The sequence below is a fragment of the Colletotrichum fioriniae genome, assembly GCF_027942845.1.
Source record: "Colletotrichum fioriniae strain IMI 355084 chromosome Unknown scaffold_5, whole genome shotgun sequence".
Lineage (NCBI taxonomy): Eukaryota > Fungi > Ascomycota > Sordariomycetes > Glomerellales > Glomerellaceae > Colletotrichum > Colletotrichum fioriniae.
Window position 1 is genome coordinate 141227 of NW_027076841.1, and position 18207 is coordinate 159433.

Below are 18207 nucleotides of genomic sequence, written 5' to 3' on the forward strand. Positions count from 1 at the left end.
GGGCAAATGACCCGTCTGGCTCTGGCGGCCCTCCCTCGTTGCTCCTTCTTCTCCCTGAGGGGGGCCCTGCCGCATTTGCTCCTCATTCTTCCCCAGCTTGATCGTCCGGCATCGTGGATTCCAGCAGTTTGGTCGTACAAGGCGTATCGTGCCGGCTTCCCGAAGCTGCACGCATATTGTTCATGGGATGTGTTCGCTTGTGAGTTATGTCATAGGCGTTCGGTTGTTGGCTAACGAGGGGTTTCGGACACGGCGAAAGGCGTCGAGAACGTCAACAAAGCAAAGAGGGCACCCGGAATCAGCGATTTTATGAGTTATTTCGGGGTGGGCTTAGCAATGCCGGTCCGGGGGGTGATGAGCCCCTGATGAATGCCGTCTCGTCGGCGCAATATCCAGTTCGGATCTCTGTTATGTCAATTCTGACTCAGAAAGCCGGCCGTTGTATGTTTCGTTTCCTCTGTGAATTCCTTCGGGGGATACCTGTTAGACCAATGAGGCCGGAATCCCCAGAAGAAAAAAACAGGGCCTGCAGCAGACCCTGCTTGCAAGACCCGGCGCTGTGCCTGGCATGCGCCGGGCACCCTCCCATCATCCTCGAAAGCCTCGAGGTTCCAGCTGGTTAGGGTGTCGGGGCGTCAGGGCAGGGCGGGCCAGCTGAGAGTAATGGGGGAGGAGTGAGAGTGAGGAGGGGGGACGGGGGAAGTGGAGGGGGAGCGGTCTGGCGGTGGGAAAGGGCGGAAACCCCTCCGGATTCTGAGAACGAGGTACCGGAGCTGCTGAGGTACCTCGACCAAGTCCAGTACTCCAGCGCCTCCATGCCCCAAATCCAGGTGATACATGCGCTAGCAGCCCATTGATGACCGCTTTTTTCTTCCGAATCAACCAATCACTTGCTCAACCGGTGCTTTGCGGATCTCGCTCCGTAGTGCACCACAGTACAAGTGCCAGGGCCAGTGACTTGGCATTTCCGGGCTTATGGTCTGAGTGTGGTGTCGGCTGCGGGAGAGACAGTGAGACTCCAGAGACCCTGGACAAGTGCGAATCCTTCAGGCTGGGACTGTCAGCGGTCATTCCGTCACGAACGGAATTTCCGTGCAGAATTTCCGTACAACTACCAGCAATGGACATGATGTGCATCATCGCGCATCTGGAACCTTGTATGTCTCTGACGAAAGAAAATTGATATTGAGCCATGTTTGGCGATGCCCCTGTACAATGCAGCAGGAGTGCAGATATGCTCAAGCAGAGCTTTTTATTCGTAGCTGTATCTGTTGTTGCGAAGAGAAAAAAAAAAAAACTGGTCGTAAATGCCTCAACCCGGGGTATCGAATCGTCCCAAATCCAACAGAGAACTGGACCAGTGGAGTCATTAATCGGTCCGTCCGGGACCGCGGTAAATGCTGTTATGTTTGTTCTCGCCGTACATATTCTTAGGCGACACTTTCAGGGTCTGCTTCTGCCGCTGGGTCTGCGTCTGGTACTGCCCCCACCAACTCCTCCAGTCCTCCGACCTCCGTTGGCCCGTTAATGCCGTCCGGAGGAAGGGCCCACGCGGGCATCGGACTGGTGTAGCTCCAAGCACCTCCGGCATCTTCGTAACGGAGGCTGTGAAGCCAGAGCGAAAGCTCGTGCTCGCCGGGGTCTGTGTAGAGCGGCGTATCGCAAACGTCACAAAGCTCTCCTGATAGCTTTTCGGCCCTCCTCTTCTGGTACAGGTCCACCAGTTCGTCGTGATAGGCCACAGCGTCGGCGATATCTTGTTTGCCCATCCTTTCTAAGCGTGACATGATGTCTTCGTCCGTGTTCTCAACTGCATCCGAGTCGTTACATCCCAAGTTAATTCCCCAAACTCGCTGGTTCGCATATAAGGGGTCATTTTCAATGGGGTGCCCGACAAATTGCAGATGCACGCGGATCTGATGCGTCCTGCCCGTCAGAGGCAGGCAGCGAACGATTGAGTAGCCCTCTTTCTTGATCCAAGGCCGGCGTTCCTCGTCCGCAAGTCGTTCCGCACTCTTGGGCGCTGCTGCCTCCGAGTCATTCAGCGTGTCCGGCGGGTAGTAGGCCAGACGTTTGAAGACGGTACGGGCCGACTTTCCGTTGGCTCGCACGCGGTTGAGGCCTAGTCGCGGGGATATTTGGAGGATAGGTTGGTCGCAGACAACCTCGCCATCAGGAAACTTTCCAGCAACGCGCGCCAAGTATTCTTTGCGGACCGTGTGAGCTCTAATTTGAGCAGTGAGCTTCACTGCTGCCTGTGGTGTCTTGCCGACGAAAAGAATTCCACTGGTGAGGCGGTCCAGGCGATGGCACGGGTAGGGCAGGAAATGCTCGCCTCGCTCAGACTTCATGATCTCGATAAGTGTGTTGTACTTGTATCTGCCAGCAGGGTGAACCGGTACACCGGATGGCTTATTGACCACGATCATGTCATCATCTTCGTGAATGACACGAATCGGCTCGCCTGTGACAGGGGGCTCATGGCGATGAATTGTGTGATTCACAAGGTCTCCATTCTTGACCAGATGATCCGGGCCGACTGCCTTTCCGTTGACAACGATGGCTCCAGTTTCCATGGCATACCGGTAGTACTCTAGGGTGCGGTCCCTGAATTCATCCTCAAAGATGTCGATTAGCTTTCGGCCGCGCCAGCGTTGCTTGGCCCAGGTGTGGTAGGTAAAGTGATAAGGAGCAACTCTGCGGAGACCGTCCTCGAAGAAGTAAGGCCGAGGCCACATGTCGCCGGTAGGCGTCGTCAAGACTTCGGGCAGCTCATTGGGAGCTTCAGACGGTTGGACATCCGGTAGCTTGGATGGTTCAGCAGCGGGAGCTGCAGCCGACGTCTGGGCCGCAGCTGACGTTGGTGCCGTTTGATCAGAAGCCATGGCAGGCATAAGAGATTCCCGTCGGAATGGCAGCCTTGCCAAGGACCAAACAGAACGCAAGAGGGTAGCCAGGGTTGATCAGGTAGGTAGTTATGTCGAGAGGCGGGGTGTGCGATGGTGTAAGCAGTAAGTGGCGTATTGTGGAACTGTGCGAAACTTCGACTAGTCGTAAGTAGGCAGTGCTTGAGAAGTCGCTTGCTATTTGCCTCGAGGAGCCTGGATATCAACTACTAGCAAACTTTGCGTGTATGGTGAAAGGTATCTCGAAAAGAGTCACAAATTCTTGGCGGTCAGGCGTGGCAGAACTTTGCTGAAGTTGGATTTTTGGTGGACAGGTTCGGGAAAGGTGGATTGGCAGAAGCATGATTGGTCAGTGAAGAGACCTTGTAGTTACCTGACATAAAATACTATGGAGCCCACCATTTTCCGGCCAAGGTATTAATCAGCACCCCTGGGCTTGTAAGCTAGCACTGGCTGGCACGGCAGGTATTCCGGCTCTGAACCAAATAGGTCTGCCGACATTGGTGATTGGCTCCTGTTAGTTTGGCGGCAACATGACATTCTGCCTCGGCTCAGCTACCTAAGGAAATCTCATGAGCTGCGAATCAACTGCGGCAATCAAAAGTCTCAACAATTTCTCCGCAACTCTTAAGGAGAAGCTACGAAGGCTTCTTCATCGAAAGGTTTAAAGCAACGAGCTGAACCACAACTCAATCGAGAAAAGTGCCGATTGGGGAACGCGCGTTTAACAGTGACGTCTGACTGCGCATCATTCATCTCTTGTCACTTTTTTGTGTTTCTCAACCAATACAACCCGAGCAAGGGCCAGTACCTGCGGTATCACCGCCTACGACTTGCTCCAAATACCCGATCTCTTTCATCATCTCACAGCACCGCCATGGCCAGCAATAAGCACTTAAAGCAGCGTCGAAGGGAGGACTACGGGTACATTCTAGACTATCGGACACGATGGTGAGTTCACCTTCATCCCGTCATGGTTATCACAAGCTGTCATTGCGGCTTCCACTTTTACCTACTCCTCGGTGCTTCTCATCCTCCCTGCTATACCTCGAAACGGAGGGACCGAGCCCATTCCTCGCAAAGCTTCAAGGGGGGCTTGTCCGTGCTGCAAGCGGACGCCCTCCCTCCCGTCCTTTCCTTCGTCAACCTCTCACGCCCACGGCTCATAGACGAGGGCGCCCTTCACAGCGTATCAGTAGCCGTCATCTTCTCATCATTATCGTCACCTCCTATTTCGCTTTCATTCGTCTGCGCTTTTGCTGCTTGGGCAGAGATTGACAAGGTTTCTTAGGGCCGATAATGATATGTACCAGCACATGAACAATAGCGTCTACAACTTCCTGTATGCTTCTCTCGATCAAGCTAATGTCCGCGCGGCGTCCGACTAAGAAACTGCAGATACGACTCCGTAGTCAACGCCTACCTGATCGAGCACTGTGGCCTATCTCCCTTGCGTTCTAATCAGTACGGCCTTGTGGTACACTCACATAGCGACTACTTTGCTTCTATTGCGTACCCCGCAGTAGCTCAATTAGCGCTACGAGTGAACAAGTTGGGGAAGTCGAGCGTGACATACGAAATTGCCTTGTTTGAAAAGGGAGTGGACGAGGTGAGAGCAGTCGGGGAGTTTACCCACGTCTTTGTCGAGAGATCTACCGGTCGTCCAACCGCATCCGGAATGGAGGACGAAATGCGGAGGGGTCTACGGCGACTTCTGGTGGTGGATGGCAGGGAAAACAAGCTCTAAATTGAACTCTATCACCCACCCACTTGTGCCATGGAGCTTATCTCCTAACAAATTTCTCTACCAGTTTACAGCTGCAAGCTCAGCTTTTGGATTGCGCCATCCTGTTCACCACTCGTGAAGATCTTCTCGAGGAACTCCAAGTCCGCCAGCGCCTCCTCGGCTGATTGCAGGGGGTTGGGTGTTCCGGCGACCAAACCTTCAGCCCAGGCCTTGACCTCCTCCTTTACACCACTCGTCTGTTCAAAGTGAGTTGTTGTTGCCTCGCCGTCAAAGGGCTTGACGATGAGATCGTGACTCGACAAGGTCACGCTGCCGTTCTCGCCCGCCACGTGGAAGTCGAAGGCACTTAGGGTTGAGCCAACACTGACGGCGAAGGAACCAGTGGCGCCCTGCTTGGTCTTGACGACAGCATTGATGGTGTCAATGGGCGGCAGGTGCTCCCGGGTCAAGTCCGAGAAGGCGGCAACCGAGGCCGGCGCCGCGTCCTTGCCGAGCAGCAGGCGAAGGGCGGCGGCGAAGTGGACGCCGCCGTCGAGGAGGAATCCACCTTGGTAGTCGGGCTTCTTGCGCCACGCAGTCTCAATGTACTTGCCGCCCAGTTTCACGAAGAAGAAGACCCTCACGTTGAAGCCGATGACTTTGCCTAGCTTCCGCAGCTCGTCTCTTGCCGTAGTGTAGCGGGGCTGGAAACGGTAGTTCTCGGCCACGGCGAAGGTCACGCCCTTTTCGGCGGACACCTTTTTGTAGTACTCAATCAGCTCCTGCGCACGAGCAATGTCGGCAGCGATAGGCTTCTCGGCTAAGACGTGCTTTCCTGCAGCAAGGGCCTGCTTGATGTAATCGGGCTGGTTTAGGATGGGCAGGGCCAAGATGAGGGCCTGAATGTCATCACGGGCCAAAAGATCCTTGAAGGACTTGCCCTCGCCCGCGTCGTCAGAGTACAAGTCAGGTGAGGCTGACTTGGTGACGAGCTTAGCCGTATCCTGAGCAGACTTGAGGGAGCGAGAGAAGATAGCCTTGAGGGTGAGGTTATCGCTTGCTTCCACAGCAGGCTGTTTGGGCAGTCAGTGACTACGAGACACGCGGCTTCCAGGAACGGGCGATATCAGCTAGGTAGTTGTCTTACCAAATGCTCTTCCTTGGCAAAGATGCCTCCTCCAACAATAGCTACTCCGATGGGGGCCATGGTTTCTCAGATATATCGTTCAAGGTTAGATGCGAGCCGTGCGGAAAACCTGAGTCAAGCAGATGTAAGGCAGGGTGTACATAAATAGAATCGTACTGGAATATATTCTAGTCCGTTGTGATGAGTAAAAGTTGAGAGAAGTGAAGGATATAAACGATTTCTCTGTTCAAATTCAGTTGAACATCTTCCAGGCATTTCCTTATTTGTCCATGAAGGCGCGTTGTGCAGTAGCCAGGCACGCAAGCAATGCCATCATCGGCCCTCTCCTCCAATGCCTGGGGAGCTTCGTGATGGTAGTGGGGTATTGTTGGCGGGGTCGGAGAGACCTGTGGGCACAACCGTCTCGCAGCAAGTTGCTAGAGTTGATGAGACACTATCTCATTCTGGTGGAAAACACTCTCGAATTTGTTATGGTGTCAACACTGACACCCCGCTTTGAATTGAGAGCCTTACTCCTTTGGGAAAGTATAACAGTTGAGTAGTTGGGGACCTGGGTTCCTGCCAAACGCACCGCATCGGAAGGTTTGTACGGGAATGAATTTTTTGATGAGGTTAGGTTGATTCCAATGGATGGCAGGTGCTCAACACAGATGAGGCCGCAGCTTCTGTGTTTCCAAGTGTCATGTGCTGTATGTATGATTTTTGCAAGGAAAGAGTCTACTGGCTAAGGCAGGGTAATACTGAAAGAAATGCTCGTGATCATAAGTATATAAATCATCTCATCCAAGTTCCACTTGGCTACGCGTATTTGCCCCTATAGACCTGGTCTCCTGATTTACTTCCTTACTGCCGCATTCCGGATCTGCATCCCCGGATTTTCGGCTCCATTTAGCTACCGTTCTTTTCATACCGTGCCAGAGGCGGTGCTCTCTGATTCAACTTCGTCGTCGCTGCTACTGTCGTCCAGTCGGTCGATGGCTCGTTGGCACTCCTTATCCCATTTACTAAACCCAACAATAACCCATTCCAACGCCCCTACCAGATACAAGGCAACACATTGTCCGATCCAAAGGCCGGCGAGACCCCAGCCATGAAAGGCGAGGTAGATGCCGGCGGGGAGAGCTCCACCGTAGTAGCTGACGAGGTTCACCACAGCCCCGACCCACTGACGGCCCATGCCTCGAAGGGCACCACCACACGATCCGTTCAGACCGTCTGCTACCTGGAAGAGTGCGACGTACGGCATCACTTCACCTACGAGCCGCACCACTCGATCATCGTCGTTGAAGATCTTGCCAAACACATCTTTGGTCGCCATGAGCACAGTAAGGACTACGCTCCCGAGTATCACGGACAGGATTGCAGCCGAGTGTGCTGCTATCGCCGCGTCCCGAGACCGCTGAGCTCCCAGCAGATTTCCTAGTCTTGCCGATGCTGCTACCCCAAGACCAAAGGGAATCGTGTTGATGATTTGGTCCGCCGTCATGATGACAGACTGAGCCGCCAACGGGATAGTGCCAAGTCTCCCGGCAGCCAGGGCCACAATCTCAAAAGCCCACCACTCAGTGCCAACATGTACGACTCCAAGAAGTGCAAGCTTGGAAAACGGCCCAATATTTCTGATGGCTTTCCGAAGCTCTAGGCCGCCCCAGCATTCCTTGCCACGGACGAAGACTGCATAGGCGACAAGAAGGAGAAACGATACCCAGTACGAGATACCTGTGGCCAAGGGAGCACCATACAAGCCGAGGCCCAAAGTGTGGATGAACAAATAGTTGAGCCCGGCGTTCATCGGAGATGTAATCAATAACACATATGTGCCTGGGCGGTAAATCGCTGTCACATCCACGTCAGTGCCGTCATCTATTTCTCTCACTCTTTGACTTTCTAGAGGTGGTACTGAGGGGCCTTAACTTACCTTGCGCCTGCAAATACTTCTTCATGGCCTCGAACCACACGTACCCCAACCCGCCCGGGATCAAGCATCGCAAAAAAGCCGAGCTTTGCACGCAGATGAACTCTTCTTGGCCCAGCGCCCGGAACACCGGTTCGGAAAACCACCAGAGCACTGCCACTACGGCATAAAATGCCGACAAGACAAGGATACCTCTCTGCAATAGAATGCCCAAGTCGTGCTTGTTCGAAGATCCCGTGAAGCTACTCGAAGCAAGAGTGTCGAGAGCAGTCGTGCCACCCAGGGCAATAAGCCAGGCTGTCGCCATGGCGAACATGTAGCTGAAGGCGGCGGTGGCGAGTGCTTCCGGGCTCAGTCTGCCAACAATAAGAACGCTGATGGTTTGCAGACTGTTCTGCAACGTGTACGCCAGGATAACCGGGACAGCGGCTTTGGCCAGCAAGAGGATTTCGGCCAGCCACAGCCGGACTGCGTAGCGTTCTTCCGACTCGGCCGCTGGGGGCTTCGGTAGCAACGCCGTAGTCTCGGACCGGGACGACATGGAGGGCGGGCCCAGTGTGTCGGCCGAGGACGTGTCCGACATTGCGGTGCTTACTCGGATTGCGACCGCCTTCTATCAAGCTCGATGCCGCTCCGGAAGCGGTGGTTGTGGAAAATCCACCCGACTGTCGAAACCGTTTTCCGGATGTCGATAAGAGAGACTGCAAGCGCGAGTCAAGGGACGAAGCATATGAGACAATCCGAGGCTAGTTGTGCACCCAAGCACCAACGTGTTTGCTGGCGAATCTCCAAAGACTTAAGGGAGGGAGCGAAGGTTCAGACGATCAGATGTCAAAAAATAAAACGAAAAGGACAGCGGGAAACGGCTCAGCATTGTATACGGCATTTCTCAAAACTCCATCTTGCGACCCCTCCCCATCCCATGCTGGTCTCGAAAGTTCAGACACAAGATAGCTGACAAAAGCTATTTGCCACGCGCAATTGGGCCAAGTTTACAACTCCAGGACGGACAATTGACCTTGCTCACCTCTCGCGAGGCATGCCTGGTTCTCATCGCGCGGGGAGAACCCCTCAATCGACGGGCAAAGATTGGACAGCGATTAGTCTGCATTTCGGCCGACATGAATTTATTTCCACGCTTGCGAGGGTCTACGTGGGTGAGAAGGACGTTAGACAGCGGACCGTTGACTCTGAGTGGCTGCATCAACTATCGCACGGCAACTGGCCCATCCGAACTGACGCAATGGATGAGGTCGGATTTCTCGAAGGAGCAAGCGGCTTACATTGTGCGCAGTTGCTGCGACTCTGCCCTACTTATTGTCTGGAAGCGCGGCGGCCACCTTGATGAAATACCGGTACCAAGAGATTCTGTGGTCCAATCTGCCGGAAATGCAAATCTTGCATACACCGCATTCTTCAGCGCGCTAAGCCAAGAAGAGGAGCCGACGCTCAACCAATGCAGATTCTCCTATCTTGCATCTTATCCGTGGACCGAGGACAGCGATGGCTTACCTAAGGAGCAACGCTTTTGGGCGTTCCAATCTGGCACCGGCACCGGCACTGGCAGCGACGGGCAACATGGGCATAGGCTTCGGTGAACAAGGAGCGGGAAACGGCCGACACCGGTATCGGGTCCAGCTTCGCCGGCCGAGTGGGCCACTCTGGGGAGCAGGAGCACAAAAAGGGCTGAGAGAAAGAGGAGGGGGAGGGGGGGCGTTGTCTTATCGCCCAGTCGCATTGCTTCCAATCTGCAAGTATGGGATATCATCGCTTCACGCCAGCACCGACTGGTTCACAACCTAGGTACTTTGCTGTGCTGAAGGACTTGTCGAGGTCAGAGCGCGCAAGTACCCATTGGTGCCATCTCACTTTAGGCCCATCTCGAGATCTTCGCCGCAGCGAAAGACCGGCGGCCGACCTCATGACCGACGGGATTGTGGGCATGAGAGGAGAAAGGGGGGAAACAAGTCTCCAACTTGCATTGGTGCAATACGAGAGTGGACATGGAACGATTGGAGCAGCTCCAGAAGACACTCTAGAAGAACCTTGGTCCAAAAGAGGGAAAAATCGAGACCATCTTCAGAGTATCAAAGCGCGACGGTCAACCGCCAGGCGAGGCGAGTACGACAAACTCAGACAGAGGGACGTCAGCACGAGGATCTATGGTCAAGGATTGATGGGCGCCACCATCTTGGACTAACATTGACATTCTCGCACAGAGTATCAACATCGATCAAGCTTTAGACACGGAAACTTCTCGAAAACAGCCGGAATAGTCTTAGCAGCTGGAACAGAAGCTATCCAGCATAGCTGTAACGACGGTTGCGGCCAATGGATGGCACGCGCACGACTAACGGGACTCGATGCCATGTGCTTTTCATGAGTCGAACTCGCCAGGAACAACGGCTTAATCTCATGCGCACGAGGCGACTTGGGTTGACTTTGACTTTTGGTTTTGAGCCAACCTGCTATAATATCGTCACTACTGCATTGATTGAGTCGGGCAAACGGCGAATGCGGCAACGGATACAGGTTCAGCGATGGACAGCACAGATACGTCGTACGGGATACCTTCGAATGCCTTACTTGGTGCAAGGTTGAGTCCTCTTTTCACAGAACGCATAACGGCGTCATACAGATCTCATGGTTACGGGTGAGAACCAACGCATTCTGCAAGGCCAAAGTTAAAGTCTAAATAGACGAACCCCGTCCCCTGCCTGGTCAGCGCCCGCGAAGCCCGTCAAGTCAGCCCGCGCGCCCACTCAGCGATACTGAGAGGGTGCCATTTCTCATCGCATCTTGGATGGCAATCACACAAGGAAGATTCCCTGCCACCGCGGTGGCCGCAAGGTACAGATCAAAAGTTCAGCACACCAAAGAAAAACGGAGTCTGATCTGACACAGGACGTGGCAGCCTTCTACGAGTACCTTGATCCATTCTTTGATTGGGAAAGGAATTCGTTCGAAACACGCCGTGGAACGTGGCTCTAAACTCTAAACCATTCGTCGGGGAACCCTTTCGCCCGCCCCCCTTCTACTGCGTACGTCCGGGACTGGGCTTCGAACAAAGTGAAGACGGACTGTTCCCGTTCGACCAACATTGGTCTTTGCAAGGTACCGGATGTAATGTCTGCACCTGTGGTCTTCAGTGTACGGGTACATTGCCATAACTCTTCTTTCTCAGTCTCTTCCACACCACCTTGATGAGCAGACATTGTACAGTCACCCCTACGCACCGTATCCGTAGGGAACCACTTCCTTCACCCTGCTCTTCCTTGCTCATGGGACATCGCATTGCATACACCACTTCACGCAGTACAGCTACACGGCACGATTGCTTCCAGAGTTCCACACAACATGTTTTTTCTCTTCGCTCTCCCTCTCTGTTTTTGCCTTTGTATCCTTGGTATTCACCCGTCTCTGTTCCTACGATCTGCATAGTACATCCCATCATACACCCTCCTTCTCGCCTCCTGTTGCTGTTTTTCCGTTGCTGAAGCTCTCATATGCGTCGAATCAAACTCAGGCTTTCCTAGCAGAGAATCATTTTAGCGGACGTTCGGGATCGACGCCGCCAATGCCTCTAGGCTGTCTCCTGCGGGTATCTCCTTGAACTCTTTTTTGGCTTCAGGGTTTTGACGTCACCTCCGGACGACGGAAGAGGAAACAGAACTGCGGGTACGGAAATTCCGCTAGAACGGTTACACTACAAAGTCCAACCGTCGAAAGGACCCAGCCCAGCCCAGCCCAGCCGCTGCCCCGGCACAAAGTGCGGATGCTACGTACGGACGGGTTCGGGAGTGCTTGCTCTCCACTTGCCAACCACCGTCCCGAATCCGCCAGTCTCTCTGTACCGTGTGCGGAGGATGCGTGTCTCACTTCTGCATACGGGGTTTGTGATATCCGTGGTTGAGCTGGAGTATGCCATTCATTCTTCCGTTCTACCGTTTGTCACTCAGCCAGAACCGGCCCTTTGCAGTACCGATACCACTTCAGACGCAGGCAGGCAACCTCGCTTCGACAGATAGCGTATCCGTACGAGCGTATCGTTTCCCAGGGAAGCGGTCGAACGGGAAATAGGGCATCCGAACGGTTTAGGGTTCTTCAGTGCAGCTTCTGGCACGTCCACGTGGCTTCCGGCAAAGTGAACGGAGAACCGCCCGGCATCGCACTTCTCTGCGACTTCTCTTTTTCAGCATGGTCGCCCGTTTCACGGGGGCCTCGAACGCTGCCTATCCCGGCCGTGACGAGTTACATGTTGCCGTCAAAAACGTGGGCAGCGTTGTATCGTCCATAAAAGTGTCAGGAGAGGAATCATCTGCTGGGCGCCCGCTGCTGGGACGGTTCCGCAAACTGGAACATAATACACACCCTGCTATGAGGGAGGGGAGCAGCAAGAGGAGGGGGGACTTTGCATCGTCACCCACTCTTTAGAGTTCGAGGCCGCAGTATCACCGCAGGCCAGCCTCTCCCCCAGTACCCTCCCTCGTTCCCACCCTTTCGATGCTCACTCGTCTTAATCCTGGTCTTTGGTCGAACTTTGCCAGCGGAAGGTGCAAGCGCTTTCCCCAGGAGTAATTTCGGAAGTCGGATCGTAGGGATTGTTGATGGAGATTTGGAAATGACGACGTTATGGCCTAGGTACGAAGTTACTGCTTCTTGCACAATTGTCGTGATGCCAAAAAAGCCACCTCCCTTGTACCCTGCCATATATCAAGGCCCCCCCTCTTTTCCCCGGGCAGTTGCCCTGTCCATGAAGCCTTCTCTCTCCCCTGTCTGTTCTTTTTTTCCCTCTCCCAATGTTACCTTTATGCAGTAGCTCCCAGCAGCAAGCTGACCCCTGAGAGGAAACCGCTGCGCTACGGTGTTGCCGCCGGCAGCGTCGCCTTCTTCAACACCTCGTGGCGAGTTGAAGTCTTGCAAATACCAGAAATGGACAGCCCGAGAATGGCAGGTTTGTTATTGTCGCAGACGTTACGCTCAAGGGACGTCATTCTCGACGCAGGACGCAGCAATCTGCTTTCGCCAGTGGCCCCGTCCTTCACACCTCCACGATGAAGGGAAATATTTTCCCTCGTTGTCGGGTTTTGTAACCTGCAATATGCCGCCGTGGACCGACGTGTCCAGCAATATCCATGACTTTGCGGGAACGGAGTCTCTCCACCACAAAGGAGGAGTCTCTTCAGCAGTCGTCGTGTGTTTCTTGGCTACACACCCACTCACCGCTCTTCGCGCCCGGAGCGCCGTCCTCCTCTTGCTGGATGCCGCTCCATCCCTCTCCTCCTCTCTCCTCTACTCCTCCTGCTCTCCCATGTCTTGGCCCTCGAGCCAATGCTGCAGCCGCATGCCGGTCGACGCGGCACCCATAGCCATTGCCCAGTTTTCCACTCCGAGCGTGAGGGTACTGATCGTCAACATGTTTTTCACAAAGCGCGCGTGCGGCGTCCGGTGGCATGCCGGCGCGATAGCCAGCATAATCCAGTGAAATATGCCCACCGTGTCGTTCCATGTCGACAGGGGTACGCGCCATGTCGTCGTCCAGATCTGCAGAAATTCTGATTCCGTGCATGTCCCGCTCAACGGCGTCCGGGTCATGACGGCCCGCGTGTAAAGTAACGCTGTCATTCGGATAACCTGGTACATGAAGTCCGGACTTTGCTGCTGGTGGTATGCGGATCGAGGACTCGTCGGAGAATCGCTAGCGTCTCGGGTATGTGACTTGCTTGACGACCACTCGGATGTCGTGGAGTCGGAATTCGGACCCGAAGGTGATCGGCCCGGGCCAACGGAGCCAGGTCCGGCTGCCGTACCTGTGCTGGACATACTTCCGCTCCGTATGGATTCTCTATCGAAGGCGGCGGAATAATTGCTATTGGGCGGCGAGCTCGTTCGAGTCGGGGGATCTGAAGACAGACTTTGGCGATGTCCAGGTGTGGTTGAGTGAAGACTGCTGATATGTTCATACATGTACTTTCCCATCGCTCGGGCCTTCAGCGAGGCTGGTTTCGTCGTTGCTAATGTCGTCGCTTCATCGTAAATGGCGTCGACGACGCTGAGAAGGTACTTCACATTGTCGAGTATCGAGGCCGTCGCCGGGTGGATGTGCAGAATCGTGGCGCAATCGGAGAAAGACGGGAGCGATCCGCTGCACGGTAGATGCGTAACCATGGGCGATAGGTTTGCCATGCGAAGGGGAACGTCCTTTATAGGGTCGACGAAGGCGTATGGCGTCGCCAAGACTCGACGTGTTGAGTTTGCCGCTCCTCCTGCTGTCGCTGACCCCGTCGACCGTTTGAACCCGCTTCCTCCGCCTTCAAGGTCGTCGTCCGAGGGCGACAGAGTCAGTAGTAGTGGGCTGTTTTCGTGGGCGAGGGATATGGAGACATCGTGACTGTGCATATGAGTCAGTTCAGAGGGAAGGTAAAGACGAGCCAGACGGGCATATCGTTTGTTGAAAGAGGATCCGTTCGCGAGTCAAACGAGTCAAGAGTCAAGGCCTAGAGCGAAAATAAGACCAGAGAGGGTCGGACGGACAAATGGAAACATGGTAAATAGGGCGGAAGATACTGCGTACGAGAAAAATATCGGAAAGGCAAAATAAAGGACGCAGCAACAATGCGGGAAGTAAAATATACAAAATGTACAGACATGCGATACACGAGTAGGAATGATAAGTGCATGACAAGGCAAATATCGACTATCAAAGGTATAATGAACAGTCGCAACAAGGTCAATCCAAATAACATGCAATAATTAAAACAATAGAAAAGCTCTACGCACACGATGGCGTTTTTCGCCAATAAGCCGTCCATGCCGAGTTGATTGAAGCCGCCTCGCACTCTGATCATATCTCGCAAGCCCATGAGGTGGTATCGTAGGTCCTGGTCCGACTCGCCCCAGTACCACTCAGCCACGGTAAGCTGGATGACGCCGGCGATGGCCGCATCGCCGGGCTTTTGTATTACCGGGGTGGTTGAACTGTTTGCGTCTGTTGCGGTGAGCACGGTGGTGTTTGACGCCCTGTTTTTGCTGCTGTCCGTAGTCAGGTTTTCGTTGAGCATAGCGATGGCTTGACCTTTGTAAGTCCGCAGGACATCTGTCCGAACATCCCCAGTCTCGTGGAGGAAGCAGGCTGAGGTATAGAGAATGATCCGCATCACTAGAGGATCTTGAAGGCAGAAGGGAGAGTACTGGCGTATAAAGGGATTGGTGGGGCTCGGGTCGCCATTGATCGAGGCTTTGAATCGCGAGAGAACTGCAATGTCTGTACTCGCACATCAGAACCATTTCTTTGGCGGCTCAAGGGCGATGTCCACGTACACAGTCTAAGCAATTTCTTGTTCAAGGGGCTTTGGTCCACAGGCAGAAGTGCTATTTGCTCGTCTATACCGCTAGCTGGTCGCTCCGGGAATAGTACCCTAGACTCTGCTGGATGTGACCAAGCTCCAGGACTCTGTCCATGCTGTGTAGTGTTGTCATCGCCATGGGCTGTTTCAAAGTTGTCGAAAATTAACTTTGGGACTGCTAGACGATGTGACAAGACTTGTTGTGATGCTTGGAAGATATCGGCATCTAGTATACTACGATCGGGATTGGCTAGTGGAAGCCACGAGACTGATGGCGGAAGACATTCTGCATCGGTGTTGAGGAGCTCTGTATCCAACCGTTGTGCGCCAGGCGTAGATTGACAAGTTGCCGGTTCCGAGCTGGGGCTTGAATGTGACGTCGAGAGGCCTGACACAGCCCAGCCGGCGATAGAAGGACTCCCAAGCGGTCTTGTTGCCTGAGACGTTTGTATCAGGGGAGAGCTTACTCCCGGTAGCGTTGAAAGAAGGGGACCACGACCTCCTGCTCTAGCTGGCGTCAGGAAAGTAGACGTTCCCGGTATGCGGCTGCTGTCGTATTAGATGATATACAAAATTGTGGTAGCAGCCATAGATTCGGCATGAGGGAACGGGAGCTAGGGCTTAGACTTACTTGCCCACGCGGTACTCGCAAACTGGTTGAGGAAAACGACGGAGGCAGTTGCTACATGGTTGACCTTGGTCGCACTGTATCTGAGTTAGTCATATGGTCCTTAGACACGAGGGCGCAAGACGAAGCGAAGACGTTTCTTTTGGGGTCCAGTGAGCGATCAGCCAATGCTCGATACCGGCAAGCAGTGTACACGGCCAAAGGAAAGAAGTCTCAAGTAGTCAGTGTACATGCCTTTTGCTTCCTCCGTCTGCACTCTCCGCAGGACGTTGTCGTCCTCTCGGCGCGTGCTGCGTTCCGTGACGCCCGCTGCTGCTGCGAGCCTTCGGACATCGTCTGAAAACGACACGAAGGCGGCGGCGGTGGCGTCTGCGTCTGCTGCTGCTGCTCCCCCTTTTCTCTTCCTCGGAGCATCCGTTCCTGAGGTGCTTGGTTTCTTGTTCCACCTTTCCAGCAGATAGATCGGCGGCGGCGGCGACACAGTATCAAACATGACGTGACTTTGGACCCGAGAATCTGGTCGAATTATTCCTGGTAAGGCTGACTTATAAACAAATCGGAGAAAAGACTGACAGGACATTGTCAAGGCCAGATCAAAGGAGAAAGGAGGCTTTGTCTGAGCTGCAGGTCGTCGGATTTTGACACATTTGGTCTAGCGTCATGGGGATACCTTCCTTGGATCGAGCTGGGCTGAGGAAAAGCCACAAACCAGCCCTCTGTTTCTTTCTTGGGCTTTGGTTGATGTGCACTAGCTTCCTCACTAGTGCGAGAGCCCAAACCTAGGAAGCAGTAGTTTGACGGTTCTAGGTTTTGCTCGCTGGGGGGGGAGAGAGAGAGAGAGCGTATATGGGCCAGTCGGTTCGATGGAATTTCCGTAGGACACTGGTGCATCAATGTCGACACATTGGATCGAGCATGGCAAGTTCCGGTCTCGATACATAAGAGACTGTAAATAATTGCTGTGCGAACAATATGCCCCGCTCAGCGCTTCCCATCGCTGCCACATATATCTCTGTACCGCGATCAAAAATTGCGGTAGATGCTTCCTTTTCGAACCGTTCATGGGCCGGATAATCAAGCCACTGGGCAACAGCTATCCTATCAGCCATACGCTGACCGCAGAAACGGCATAAGCTATGAAGCACAAGCGCCATCGTTGGCGACCTGTCATGCTCCGAGCTTTGTCAAAAAGAGACTGGACACATGTCCTTGTAATACCATGCCACTTGGGAGATAGAGTCGATGCGGCAATATGACGTCAAGTTTGAGGATGGAATTAGCCGGCGAAACATAGCGATAGCCTCAGACAGGCTTTCCAACGGCCCGCTTTCGGTGAAGCCCGAGGCGGACTCTCAATTTGAAGAATGCGGACCCAAAGAGCAGTCGATGGTTCGCCAGTGTGCGAAAAACGGTCGAGCAAGTTCGATGTGCCGAGATTCGTTACGAGCATACCCGGAAGCCTTCTCCATGCTGGGGAATGTGACGCCTACATTGTGACGAAACGATGCAGCCGCAATCAGGCAAGTGCGCTAGCACAAAACATGTGTATCCTAATTCGGACAGCTGAAGTGAGCCCACGATGCGTAGCTTCTGCTCAATCTCGCGGATTTAGAGACCTCAAACTTAATCGACGTCGCCTAAGGAACGAACTGCTCAGCTACAGCAGGAGCCAAGAAGGGCTAGGCCAGGCTTCTCACTAAGGCAGAGCTAGCGCCCCTTGGAATCTCCATCATTCAGTGAGGCGCCCTGTGGAATTCGTCAGCCCTGTCCGTGGCGTACTGAAAAAGCAAGAAGTGAGGGATGGATTTTCCGTAAAAACGTGTTCATTGAGACATGGATTCGTAAAACGTGCCTATAGAAACCCGCTGTCGGCCCCCAAATGTCTCGGTTGGCCTAGTCGAGGTAGCATTCCTGGGGGTTTCCCAATGCTTCGAAGACTCCATCTCATACCCACCTCATTCTTACTTTGGTCTGTGATGCGAACCGTGAGTAAGGTGGCAGGGAGGAACATACGAACATCAATGAGACATTGACATACCCCTCGTGGCTGCTCACATTTGCTTTCACGACGTTGGTACGGCGCCATGGGCGGCGAGCCTGATAAAAGCCTCGTTGGCTAGCTGAATGTCGTGCGGACGCCATTGTAGACGAGGTGGAGTAGGCAATAGATTCGAAGCTGCGTCGACGGCTGGAGCTTCGTTCTCGAACCCAAAATTTGAGCTCTTATTTTGACAGCATCCGCAGCGAGATTTTTTAAAAGAATTGAAGTTCCAGTATGTCCAAACGAATCGAAGTAAGCAACTCAAACGGAAATACTGTGGGAGTAAGGACGTTTTGGCAAGCTCAGGGGAACGTGCCTTTTAAGCTTAAGGCAGGTTCGCGATCAGCAGGGCCCACTCGGTCGTGACGTAGTGGCCCACTAGCCGACCGAGTTCTCGGGTTCTCGCCACCGCCCAGAAAGCGGGAAGGTCCCGGGCATGGCAATAGGTCGCTTCCATGCTGCGCTGAGAAAATAAGTAGGCAGTGAGAGGAAATTGTC

At 53.8% G+C, this 18207-nt stretch overlaps 5 protein-coding genes across 5 annotated transcripts; all 5 read right to left on the minus strand.

The window, feature by feature from the left end:
- Positions 1–1430: 1430 nt before the first annotated feature.
- RIB2 (DRAP deaminase) lies at positions 1431–2885 on the minus strand (the record flags this gene model as incomplete). The annotated part of the gene is made up of 1 exon (XM_053194907.1): positions 1431–2885. The coding sequence occupies one exon, from the start codon at positions 2883–2885 to the stop codon at positions 1431–1433; it is 1455 nt and encodes a 484-aa protein (XP_053047787.1).
- A 1833-nt stretch (positions 2886–4718) lies between these two features.
- On the minus strand, positions 4719–5839 carry N0V96_004790 (uncharacterized protein; the record flags this gene model as incomplete). Its single annotated transcript, XM_053194906.1, has 2 exons — positions 4719–5705; positions 5780–5839. The coding sequence occupies 2 exons, from the start codon at positions 5837–5839 to the stop codon at positions 4719–4721; spliced, it is 1047 nt and encodes a 348-aa protein (XP_053047786.1).
- An 844-nt stretch (positions 5840–6683) lies between these two features.
- On the minus strand, positions 6684–8277 carry ERC1_1 (ethionine resistance protein; the record flags this gene model as incomplete). The annotated part of the gene is made up of 2 exons (XM_065757220.1): positions 6684–7615; positions 7698–8277. 2 exons carry the CDS (start codon positions 8275–8277, stop codon positions 6684–6686), a joined length of 1512 nt encoding a protein of 503 aa, XP_065613989.1.
- Positions 8278–12986: 4709 nt separating this feature from the next.
- Positions 12987–14755, minus strand: N0V96_004792 (uncharacterized protein; the record flags this gene model as incomplete). Its single annotated transcript, XM_065757221.1, has 2 exons — positions 12987–14085; positions 14475–14755. 2 exons carry the CDS (start codon positions 14753–14755, stop codon positions 12987–12989), a joined length of 1380 nt encoding a protein of 459 aa, XP_065613990.1.
- Positions 14756–15274: 519 nt separating this feature from the next.
- On the minus strand, positions 15275–16161 carry N0V96_004793 (uncharacterized protein; the record flags this gene model as incomplete). Its single annotated transcript, XM_065757222.1, has 3 exons — positions 15275–15477; positions 15672–15745; positions 15899–16161. The coding sequence occupies 3 exons, from the start codon at positions 16159–16161 to the stop codon at positions 15275–15277; spliced, it is 540 nt and encodes a 179-aa protein (XP_065613991.1).
- Between the last annotated feature and the right edge of the window lie 2046 nt (positions 16162–18207).